The sequence below is a fragment of the Pimephales promelas genome, chromosome 4 (assembly GCF_988280905.1).
Source record: "Pimephales promelas chromosome 4, fPimPro1.hap1.1, whole genome shotgun sequence".
In the NCBI taxonomy this organism is placed as follows: Eukaryota; Metazoa; Chordata; class Actinopteri; order Cypriniformes; family Leuciscidae; genus Pimephales; species Pimephales promelas.
Window position 1 is genome coordinate 37,948,609 of NC_142772.1, and position 13,063 is coordinate 37,961,671.

Below are 13,063 nucleotides of genomic sequence, written 5' to 3' on the forward strand. Positions count from 1 at the left end.
AGTTAAAGATGATATGATACAGAAATGTAAATCTGAATCACAATTAATCAAAATTGTGTTTGTCTACCTGAAAGAACTGCTGAGGTTGCTGTAGAGGTAAGCCGTGCTGGGCAGCCACCTGGTGAGGCGTGTAGGTAGGTGTGGCCTGATGGGTGATGAAACTATTATGGGGGATCATGATTGGTGAGGTGAAGACGGGGGACGGGACAAGGACAGCGTTACAATTCACCTGCTGCATGGGGAAGGAAGGAGCCATCATCTGCTGGTCCAGAGGATATCTGTAACACACAAACAATATTGGTGAATTAAGACTAGTATACTCCCCATACTATGTCTATTCTAGCAGAAATAGTTAAATGTAGTACTGTATACTAGTATGTTCTTTCAAATTCAGCCCAACAACCGGCCTATTGGCGCTTTTCCATTACCAGTACCAGCTCGACTCGATTTGGCTCGACTCAGCTCGCTTTTCTTTCTGTTTTCTATTGCAGACAGCACCGCCACAAATAGTACTCGGTCGTCATAGCGACGCCTTTCGTTCCTCATTGCCCTATCAATCTCTCGCAAGATCCTCTCTTCGTCCACCAAACAAAAGTCTGCACCTCCTTGTCTGACCATGGCGTATTCTTCCAAGATGCCATAATAACAGTAGTAAGTTTAGCAAATATCTCTGGCCAAACTATTTAAAAAATAGCGGGGTTATTCTGGAAACTGGCGCGTGTAATGATGACGCAGTGAATGGTGCCGATTCTCTCTGACCAATCAGCAGTCGGCATTGTTTTCACGAGACATTTTAGTATCACCCTAGCTTGCGAGTCAGAACCTTGCCGGAGGTGGTACAAAAAAAAGTACCCGAAAGCAGGTACAGATACAACTTTTACAGAGTGGAAAACCAAACAAAGGCGAGCCGAGCTGGTACTGTGTAGTGGAAAAGCGCCATATGACTTATTTCATTTTGAATGGGGCCATCAATCCCAAACACACTTGGTATGTTGAATAGTTGAGCTGCACTGGGAAGACTGAGCCCCCCCATTGCTGTCTGATACAAGCGTCTGCATTGGCTGGTTTAGCAGCATCCTGCTAATCCGAAAACACCCTGTATTATATTACTGATCAGATCAGATCAGGTCTTGTTACAATCACACATTTTGTGATCAAAATCAGCCAATCAAGAAAACTCTCGAGGAATCACCTCTCGTTCTGTTGTCACCTTTACAGTCATCACTAAATTAGATTGTTACTACTGTATCATGGATCTACTAGAATCTATTATTTATTAAGAAACAGATAAATAATGTTAATTAATTATCTTTAAAGGGCTCATGACACGAAAAATCAAGTTTCTTCATGTGTGTCGCATCAAAAGCACTGATGCCCTCTATGCTGGATATAGTATATGGATGCACGTTCAGTTTCTGATGTGCTCCACCCACGTGAGTTTGTCGACAAGAGGACAAATGGAAGAGTAAAGTGGAACGTAAAGAAATATATGACGTGTCCTCTTTTTTAAACAGCTCATTTGTTCATTTCTGTTGAGACTTTATAGTCCAGGCAAAGTAGCGTTTTACGACAGACTAATTGTAAAAGAATTTTTTTCAGCATAGATCATTTCTATGAGGTGTCCAGAACAACATACTAAAAGTCCTAAGAAATCCTAGTTGAGGAAATATGTTTAATTCTCATCAATCCGAGATGTGTGCCAGTAAGGCCAGACAACAATACACCCCAATGGGGCTATTTTTTTCCTCTGCTCCTATCAAAATAAAACTTTATACAATGAAAGTACCCATGAAAAGTAACAAATTTTGTATTACAAGTTTCTTTGAAAATGAATTTTATTATGCAAATGAGCTATACACTAATCGAATATGCCCCAAATACACCCAAATAGGCTTAATTTTTTCCTTTACTCCTACCACAATAAAACTTTACACAATGAAAGTCTACAAGAAAAGTAAAACATTTTGTATTAGAAGTTTCTTTGAAAATGAATTTTATTATGCAAATGAGCTATACACTAATCGAATATGCCCAAAATACACCCAAATGGGCTTAATTTTTTTTGCTTTATTCCTACCACAATAAAACTTTACAAAGTAAAAGTATACAGGAAAAGTAACTTATTTTGTATTACAAGTTTCTTTTGAAATTAATTTGAATATGCACATGAGCTCTACACTTATTGAATATGTCATAATTTGCATAGGCAGAAACACCCTTCATATGTATGACAAATCGGCCCAATCTTCATCCAATCATCCTACTGCCAATGGGTGATGGCAATGCTGCTTTTAGACTGGCCTCTAACCTGAAAACTGCCTGGCTTGGTAGTACCTGCCAAGTGTATAACCCCCGCCGGTATAGTCTTCAGGGTCACAGAGGGACACAAGCCTCAGGGGAGGGTTGGGTGTTTTTTAATTTTTGTTTTCTCTCATTTTATTTTATCCTCGACCCCTTCTCTGTGGCTCTTGGTTCTGGCATACCCAAATCAGTTCCCGGTTTGTTCTTTGCTTAGTTCTTCCCCTCATATTCATCTGATAGATAAGGCAACTGTGAGTTTGTGCAGCTAGTACCACGACATTCCCTGCAAATGGCAGTGCAAGGGAGTCCATGTTTTTTGCATGTTCTTCTCTTTGTGCCACAGTCTTTCTTGCAACTACAGTGGACTACATCTAGTATTTCTGGTGGTGCCGCAGGCTGATCGGTCATTATTGGCAAAACTCCCCCATCCAAAACATGCCACCCCCCTGTCTTTTGGGTCCGTACGTTCACTTCCCCCTTTCCACTCCATCATTTGTTTAAAGACCCGAAGACTGGAACTTTGCAGATGTTGACGTTGGAGGGAGAGTTTGAGGTTCCTCTGGAGATGAGTTCGGGGTGACTTTTCAGTCACTATTCAGAATATAGGTGGGGCCACGGGTCGGCACATTCCCGGGATGGGCCGGCTGCGTCTCCATCCATTGTTTCGTCCATGGTTTGGTCTCTTATCTAAATCTGACCATGGAGTTGACTTTGGCGGAAAGCTGAAGGTAATTGCTGATATCAGACCACGTCTCATTGAGAATGAAACATTGTCTAGAAACCACATGTTCATTTTCTCGTGTTTGAGGGGTGGTTTATGAATGCCCGGAGCCGTATTATTGGGTGCTACGAATGTCTATCAAATGCGTCTGTACGTAGCTCATAGCCAATCGGTTCAATGATACCAGATGACGTATGTAGAACGGCAGAAAATTAGACGAGGAAAAAGACAATGGGTCAGAGATTTAGGAGATTTAAAGTAAATTTCAAATAATAGCGAGTCCCAAATAGTCTGTCTCTTTTACACGCCTAGTGTGGCTGCAGGTTTGGGTAAATAAAAGCCGGTCTCAAATAGAGGCCAGGTCTGTTTTTTAGTTTCGGGTTGTTAATCTTCTAAAACCGTCAGATCGTCCGCTTTTTGGCGTCTGCCAAAGCAAATTTTTGTCCCGCCATGATCGGTGAGTAATGTAGAATAGAAACTGCTGCACTTGATAGGACACATAAGGAGCAGAGAGAGTGCACCGGACACACGCGCGCACTCGCACGTCTTCAAACAACACGAGCGCTGTCTTGCTCTCTCTCCTTCGCGCATAATCAAATCAATTGACACGATACTAAAAGGTTGGAAGATCGCAGTTTCAGGTGGAGCATTTGGAGATTTTTAGAGATTATAGACTCATTGAACAACATCTCAACACTAAATTATAAAGGCCGGTTCCATATAGACGCCTGTCTCAAATACAAGCCGGTGCAGTTCGATGATTTGGGAAAATAAGAGCCCAGGCTATTATTTTAAGTTTTACAGTATGTATGTATACACAAAGACTGTATCAAAAGGTAACGTCGCGTCCACTGCCAAGATGGATCCATAGAGATACACAAACTGCTGCGGTGTTGCATAGACATCATCATCGTCTTGCCGCTCCCTCCCCGTTCTGTGATTGGTTCCGTAGCTCAGGCGGAAATTTTGTTCATGGTGTCCAGGCTGCCTAGCAGCGTGAATAAAATCGTGCTGTGGCAAGACAGCATGGGGAAACCCAGCCTAGGCGCTTGCACAATCCAATCACGTTTGAGAGGGAAACAACAAATTGAGGGTTTCCGAGATTTTTCTTATTTTCATTTTTTTTTAGAAGTAGTAATGGGTGCTCACGGTTTTGGGTAGAAATGTAGTGGAGTAAATAGTACAATATTTCCCTCTCAATTGTACTTGAGTAAAGTCAAGAGTACTCCCCAAAAAATGATCCTCGAGTAAAGTACAGATCCCTCAAAATTGTACTTAAGTACTGTACTAAAGTAAATGTCCTCTGATACTGTCCGGCTCTGCTAACTACATACATTTTTGTTTTACAAGATAACTTGTAAAACAAAAAGGTTACTTTTCATGTATACTTTCACTGTCATTGTTCTGTGAGGTTTAATTGTGAGTTTTATAGGAGTAAAGGGAAAAAAATAAGCCCATTAGGGTGTATTTTGGGCATATTCGATTAGTAAATTGCTCATTTGCATATTCAAATTCATTTTCAAAGAAACGTCTAATACAAAATGTTTTACTTTTCTTGTAGACTTTTATTGTGTAAAGTTTTATTGTGGTAGGAGTAAAGGAAAAAAATTAAGCCTATTTGGGTGTATTTTGGGCATATTCGATTAGTGTATAGCTCATTTGCATAATAAAATTCATTTTCAAAGAAACTTGTAATACAAAATTTGTTACTTTTCATGGGTACTTTCATTGTATAAAGTTTTATTTTGATAGGAGCAGAGGAAAAAAATAGCCCCATTGGGGTGTATTGTTGTCTGGCCTTACTGGCACACATCTCGGATTGATGAGAATTAAACATATTTCCTCAACTAGGATTTCTTAGGACTTTTAGTATGTTGTTCTGGACACCTCATAGAAATGATCTATGCTGAAAAAAATTATTTTACAATTAGTTCTATTTTTTGCTCCAAAATGGGCTATTTTGCCTGGACTATTAGCAGGATACCAGCGTCGGGAACAAGTGGATGACAGCAGCTGCATTGCAATGATTTCATAAAGTGTAAATGACGGTTTTAAATGGATAATGTTTTCAAAACACTTACTCAAGTGCAATATTGAGTGGGCATTTAGCCAAAGTGGCCGTTTACAGTCAAGTCTTAAAGGAGCCGCCTTTTAAAACGGATCATTACAGAAAGAGGGTCAGAAGGATCCAGCATATATAATAATAATTTCCAACATATATATATATATATATATATATATATATATATTGTGCAAAATTTAATAAGTGAACCTCAAGGAACATATTAAAATATTTTTTTTTTAAATTCATGTCATAACCCCTTAAAAAACTGCATTTTCAACCAGAGATAATGTTTTAGCCTAAAGGTTTTTCTTCTGATCTCTAGAACATAATTTCCAGAATATAAATGTCTGGCCTAATTTGATCCATTTGAATTGAGAGGCATTACATCTGGATTATTATAAAAGACAAGAAGCAACTCCAATGTTTGAACAAACATTTGGTCATTTTCACGTACAATTTGTCTGTTCAGACCAACGCATAAACAATGGCAGACGGGTTGAATGAAAGTGCAAGAGTTCCAGGTTCTTTTTCTGCTATTCACTGTCCCTTATATGTGAAATATGTATGCGAGCAGAGCACCAAAAGTTGTAGTTATGTAACAGCAGCCAATTACAGTTTTATTTGCGGAAAACAAATAGAAAACAAATTAAACTCTTTAAAAAAAAAAAAAAAAAAATTCCATTGACCGCATGTGATTGTTCATGTCTGTCTGAACAGACACATAAACAGACGTTTTTTTCAAATGAAAATAATGACTCAAATGACTGTTTTCTGTGTGTCAAGGTGTGTTTTTACCGTAGCTGTCCATCCTGGCTGTAGTCGGTGTGTGTGTTTCTTTGGCAGTGTGTGTCTTGTTGGGCTCTGTGTCCGTGGTTGGGGGAGAACATCATTGGGTTGCTGTAAAAGGGTGTGGTGAGACTGGTGTGTGTGTGCATTGGAACACTGACGGCCTGCATGTGTCCAGTCTGAACCAGTCTCTGCTGCCCCTAAACACACATAAACACAAGTGTGTGTTAGTCTGTCTGTGAGGGAGTAATGTCGATGTGTGTGTGTTGTGTGAAGTGTACCTGAGCAGATGAGCTACTGGGCTGTTCTCTGAGCTGTGTGTGTGATGAATGTGAAGCACAGTGTTGAGGTTTGGGGTGTGTGTTTTGTTGGGCTGGCCTGTCTGGACCCTGCGACTCTGAACCAGAACCGGCAAACTCTCCCTGTATCGGCTGCTGGAGAAACATCTGCAAGACAGCGATCCAAACACACCATTCAGAATCAGACCACTTTAGTTCTAATAATAAATAAAGCAAGACTTCCAATACAATAACTTCATCTCTGAATACAGTAGCATTTTTTCTACAAAGAAGGAATATCGTATATATCTACTATTCAAATGTTTGTGGTCAGCAATTAAAAAAAGAAAAATAAATTAATTCATTCATTCAGGATGCATTAAACTGATGAAGTAACTTCTTTTGAAGTTAAAAAGTTTTTCTGAACTTTCTATTTATAAAAGAATCCTAAAAAAAATTTCAGTTGCCACAAAAATATTAAGCAGCACAACTGTTTTCACCATTGATAATAAGAAATATTTCTTGAGCACCAAATCAACATATTAGAATGATTTCTGAAGGATCACGTGACACTGAAGACTGGAGGAATGATGCTGAAAATACAACCTTACCACCTCAGAAATAAATTACATTTCACAATATATTAAAATAGAGAGCACTTATTATATAACAATATAATTATTTTAACAATATTTCACAATAGTACTTTTACTTTCAAAAATAGAACAAATCTGTAAAACTTTACAATAAAGTTCTGTTTGTTAACATTAGTAAACTACTTTAGTTAACAAGGGAAAATAATTCTAAAGCATCTATTAATCTTAGTTCATGTTCATTTCAACATTTACTAATACGCTAATACAAAAGTTTTACCTGTTAATATTATTAAATGGAACTGAGCTTACATGAACTAACAATGACCAGCTGTTATTAACTAACATTAACAAAGATTAATACTGTAACAAATGAATTGTTCGTTGTTATTCAATTTTAGTTAATGCATTAACTAACGTTAACTAATAGAACCAAAAAATCAGTAGTGTATTTCTTCCTCTTTTTACATCACATTTTCAATATTTGATGTATTTTATCTGACCCAAATTTGCACAAATAAATATAATACTGCGAGTTTATGATAATGTGTGCGCACCTGTAGGTTGGCGAGCTGTAGTTTCTCTTTAATGTCGTGCAGCTCTTGTTGTTGTGTCTTGATGTCGGCCTGTAGGATGCGTGTCCGCTCCTCTAGCTGCTCTTTCAGCTGATGCATGACGCCTAACTGAGGCTGCTGGAATCCATACAGAGATTGTGTCTGCAACCCACATGCACACAGAACATTGAGAACACACAAAAAGACTCGAGAGCTCAACATATAAACCCTTTTCCACCTTTTCAAAACTGTGAACTTCTCTGAAAACCAGCTGTAGTTTCCACTAAGCCGAATTAAGACTTAACCGACTACATTATTCCATAACATTTTGAAAAGCTATTTTAGAACAAATTAGTTCAGTTCTGAATTTCTGACAAATAAAATTTCTGCAGGGAACAAAGATCTAGATTTGGCACCGTTACACAGTCGTTGGTAAAATGTTGACAATCGTTCTATTCTGTAGCTATACTTAAACATGGAGGGAAAGACAGAAGAGAGAAAGGAATAGAGGGGAAAGAGAGAGGATACTGACCATGTTGGATTGCTGATTGCAGGAGGGGGAGAGTGATGTGGCCTCCGAGGAGCCCTGCCTCTGAATCAGGGTCTAAAACAAACAGACACATAAAGCATTCAGATACACACTGAGTGGTGATAACAACAAATACAATACTGTACAAAAAAGTAGGGGTCAGTAAGATTTTTGATCAAAAATGTTTACGTAAGATTTAGATTTCAAATAAACAGTTTGTTTCCTTTCTATTCATCAAGGAATTCTGAATAAAATTCATTAATAACAACAAGAAATGTTTCTTGAGCAACGAATCAAAATATTTGAAATGATTTCTGAAGGATCATGTGACACTGAAGACTGGAGTAATGATGCTGACAATATGGCTTTTAAAAGAAACATGTAAATTGTAATAACATTTAATAACAGTACAGTTTTATTGTGTTTAGTTTAAATGAATGATGAGTAAAAGAGACTTTTCTAAACTGTTAAAAATATATTACCACCCCTTCACTTTTAAACAGTAGTGTACAGAGCAATAAAAGTATTCAAAGTGGTTTTAGGGAGTCGCTAGTTATTTATATATATTATGATGTTTATGCATGTTTTAGAGTGGATTTTTGAAAGAATGTTGCAAAATTGTACTGTTAACTATTACTATTTGTACGGCCAAGAGTAGTGTTACAATACATTTCAGAGTATGAGCTGCAGTATGTAGTTTAACAATATTTAGTAAAGTGTATTGTTTAATGGTTACATTTTTGCTACAATTGGTCACTTGGATGAATTCTGCTTTTCTCATGTCTTGAGTCCTTCATAACTCACCTAGATATCGGTGGGGATTTTTATGTGTTATTAAACATCTGAAGAGACAAACTAATGACCTTATGATACAGATTTAAGGGCATCATCCATCTGCCCGTCTAATATGCACACCCTCACCTGTTGAATTCTATCTGCAAACACCTGTCTGTTGAGTTAATTAAAAATAAAACACAAAAACTAAAATAAATGTGTATTAAATCACAACATTACAAATGTACAGTATAAAAAATGGACAATTCATTTTGACAATGGCTTATTAAATTACTAGTGTTTTTACAGACTTTAAATGAAAGTTAGTCTATATGTCAGAGAACCTGTTGATTTCTGAAATTTTAAACTGTTGCTGAGACTCAGCCAAGCAGATATATAAAAAAAAAAAATCAAACAATAAATAAACGGAGCAGTTCTTATAGGGTCCTTGAACCATTGGTACTTGTGTCCTAAAGAGATCACTGCAGATCCCCACCAGATCACGGCACATAAATGATGATAATGAAGATGATGATGAGGTGCATGTTTGTACCTTCGATCCACTATGTGGCATTTTGCTGGAGCTCTTCTCAGGAGCAATGGAAGCAGACTGCCGTGATGACGTGCATGCTTCTGTGTACCTCACCGATGAGTTTGCTATGGACACAGACACACACAGGCTTACATTCACATGACGCTCTCATGCACATGTACACCTCAAGGGCAGAAGTGCGTGTTTGTACTTACACGCAGAGTCGGACAGTGCTGTGTGTGATGATTTTCTCGAGCTTTGTGATGACACTGATCGAGCGCTGTTGTTTCTGTCCCGTGTTTTTTTCAAAGGAGGACAAATGTCCAAAAACACATCCTGCCCCTACACAGACAAAACTCATTTGAATAACTATTCACAAACAAATGGGAATGAACACAATAAAGCTGTGTATGCGTCGTACTTATCAGACCGTTATGTAAACGTAACGTAAATGGGGAAAAATAACGTCAGTAGACTATGGAGTGCCACAAGGATCGGTGTTAGGCCCTCTGCTTTTCTCAATATACATGCTGCCACTTGGTAATAAACATGGAATTACTGTATATATTTCATCACGACCAGATGAAAACACTCATCTAAATTGACTGTGTCTTAAAGATATAAAATGCTGGATGACGTGTAATTTCCTGCTATTAAATTCAGATAAAACGGAGGTATTACTTATTAGTCCAAAAAACTACCCACAAAACCCCTTTCAATACAACTTTCATTTAGAAAGATGTCCTGATACTTTATCCACTACAGTAAAAGACCTGGGTGTTCTACAAGGCCGCAACTTGCCTTTCGAAAATCATATTTCATATGTTACAAAAACAGCCTTTTTCCACCTTAGAAACATTGCTAAGCTACATAACATGCTATCTGTTTCTGATGCAGAAAAGTTAGTTCATGCATTCATGACCTCGAGATTAGACTACTGTAATGCTTTATTATCTGGTTGTCCTACATGCTCAATAAACAAGCTACAGTTAGTGCAAAATGCAGCTGCTGGAGTTCTTACTCATTCAGAAAATGTGATCATATAACACCAATTTTATCATCTCTACACTGGTTAACTATTAAGTTCTGTAATAATTACAAAGTATTACTACTGACCTATAAAGCCCTAAATGGTTTAGCACCTGTGTATTGCGTTCTTTACTTCACTAAATTCGAGGCTTCTGGTCATTCCTTGGATATCCAAGTCCACTAAAGGAGGGAGGGCGTTCTCACATTTAGCTCCTAAACTCTGGAATAGCCTTCCTGATATTGTTCGAGGCTCTGACTCACTATTCTGGTTTTAAAGTAGATTAAAGCCGCCTCTCTTTGGCCAAGCATTCACATAATGCTTACATTTTATACTAATGTTGAATCAGATCGAATGCATTAATATTATATAAACAGCAGCTGTGATAATTATTTCCCAACTGCTTTTCAGCTGTTATCTCGGGACACTAGTCCCGAGTTAAATAGCGTTCATCAGCTCCAGTTTGTATCCAGCCTCTCACGGAGACTTCAGATGCCCAAGAGATGACTCGACGCTGGCGATATGTTATGACCTAAATCAGGGATAGGCAAGTTCAGTCCTAGAGAGCTGCTGTCCTGCTAAATTTAGTTGCAACCCTAATCAAACACACACGAACAAGCTAATCAATGTCTTCAGGATTACTACAGCTATTTGCAGGAGAGGTTTTTTTTAAGTGTTGGAGCTAAGCTCTCTAGGACCGAACTTGCCTACACCTGCCCTAAATTAATACATGATTAACTAACTGTATTTTTTCTATGTACATTTCTGAAATGCACGTTCTGTAAAGCTGCTTTGAAACAATATGTATTGTGAAGAGCGGTATACAAATAAATTTGAATTGAATTGTGCGTGTGTGTGTGTGTGTAGTACCTTGACTGAGGATGTGGCCATATCAGATGAGCTTTCTTCCAACCCAAACTCTCTCCTTCTCTCCGCTCGGACTTCAGCATAACTTTAGAAAGACAAAGTGTTTTGTTTTTACTTTTCATTCTTTCAAATTGTACATCCACTGTGAAAAGCCTTAGACCAGTGGTTCTCAACTTTTTTGACTCCAACAGTGTCACCACCTGCGCCACAACAGCTTGAGGCTGTCAACGGTGGACGCGACAAAGTGATCGTTGCAAATCCATTTATCTTTGTGTAAGATGCTATGGTAAGACGTAGCGTGAGCGCTTGAAGTATGTCAGAAATAGAACAGGGCTTCAGTTTACTGTCGGGAATTTGCTGTGTCACATTGCGCTGCGTCATCACTCCCCATTGACCACAACAATTTTTGAGGGCCCCTTTTTCAGATGTTTGTGATTTACTGGATAAAGATTCAAAATAAGGATTTTTTTAATATAAATAAAATATACTTACAATTTATACCTAATAAAATATTCTAGAACTTGTCATTACTAGAAAATGTGTATTCTTTAGAAAGATATTGTTCTAAGATTTTATGGATTTTAAATTAGTTTAATTAATAATCAATTTGCAGGATCGGGAGTCTTCCTCATATATCCAGGATTTCCAAGACTGTAGGAATACTGGTTCTTAAAAGACAAAAATAAATAACTTGATTTGTAGTTGCTTTTTTCATTTATTTATTTATTTTTCATTTTAAGTCATCTTGAGGACCCCTTGGAAGTTTCCTGATGCCACCAAGTGTGCCCTGGGCCCCTGGTTGAGAACCACTGTAATGTAATGTGGTGCATTTCTGAGAATAGGGCAAATTTTAAAGGTCAAATCTGTAGTAACACAAACTGACCACTAGATGGAAACTGAGGCTAAAAGATATACATTGTAAAACAGACTCAATTAATTGAGCTGAATACCATATTAACTACTTGGATACTTTTTTAAGTTATGAACTGATATTTGAACACAGATATCCATGTTACAAATATTATTAATCCTAAACATTTTTAAAATGCTTCAACATGCTTGTGTTATGTAGTGTTTTTGTTTATACACATATACTTTCCAGTGTGTGATTTAGGGTGTTTTCACACCTGAAAGTCTGCACCAAGGTCTGAACCAAAGTTCACGTTTTGATACATTTTATACTTTCAGAAAGTTTTGGTTGGTTTTACACTACAATTATGCAAGCGCACTAAAGAACTTTACGTGACACACTAGAAATTTAAATTTGAAGTTTATTCGAAGGATAGCCCCTTGAGATGTAACATCTCGTTTTCGAGGGGAAATGAACCAAACCTTTGATCAGTTTGATCCGGACCGAGACTACCTCTTTTCGTGAGACCAAATTTCATCTGTTTGGTCCGGACCGTGGTCCGAGGGAGGTTTCACACCTGTAATTTTGATTCGGACCAATCTGAAAAGACCGAAAGTCCGGACCAAACAAGGTAGGTGTGAAAGGACCCTTAGACTTCTTTATTGTCATTGTAACAGAGACACTACGAAATTCTCTGTGACACAAGCATATAAAAACTACAATTCCGACAAACATTAAAATAACAAAGAACAACAAATTTCAATGAATTACATGCAATGATATATCCAAAAAATATTTAAAAATAGAATATAATCAAGCCGAAACAAGCTATTTGGTTTCTTAAAGGGATAGTTCACCCAAAAATGAACATTTTTTCATCGTTTATGCACCCTCAAGTTGTTTCAAACCTCTATGCGTTTATTTGTTCTGCTGAACACAAAGGAAGATATTTGGAAGAATGTTTTAATCAAACAGATCTCAATCCCCATTGAATACCATAGTTTAAGGGGGATTAAGATCTTCCTTTGTGTTCAGCAGAACAAATAAACACATAGAAGTTTGGAACAACATGAGGGTGAGTAAATACTGACAGAATTTTAAGTTTTGGGTGAACTAACCCTTTAAGGTGATGAGAAGTCAATAAATAATGCTTTGCTTTCCAATATACATGTATGATTTTTTTTTT

The 13,063-nt window shown here is 37.6% G+C and overlaps 1 protein-coding gene across 4 annotated transcripts in view; it reads right to left on the bottom strand.

The window, feature by feature from the left end:
• Nucleotides 1-13,063, bottom strand: part of npas2 (neuronal PAS domain protein 2) — a 66,481-nt gene that overhangs the window by 4,211 nt on the left and 49,207 nt on the right. For 2 of the 4 annotated variants that reach the window (XM_039658938.2, XM_089130454.1), the window contains exons 13-21: nt 11,031-11,112; nt 9,349-9,475; nt 9,155-9,258; nt 7,831-7,902; nt 7,302-7,460; nt 6,155-6,319; nt 5,883-6,073; nt 985-1,080; nt 68-278 (exon numbers count right to left, since the gene is read on the bottom strand). In XM_039658938.2, coding sequence (XP_039514872.2) covers nt 68-278; nt 985-1,080; nt 5,883-6,073; nt 6,155-6,319; nt 7,302-7,460; nt 7,831-7,902; nt 9,155-9,258; nt 9,349-9,475; nt 11,031-11,112 — 1,207 coding nt within the window. The remainder of the gene's footprint in view (nt 1-67; nt 279-984; nt 1,081-5,882; nt 6,074-6,154; nt 6,320-7,301; nt 7,461-7,830; nt 7,903-9,154; nt 9,259-9,348; nt 9,476-11,030; nt 11,113-13,063) is intronic. The other 2 variants (XM_039658939.2, XM_089130455.1) reach the window with 2 other exon arrangements.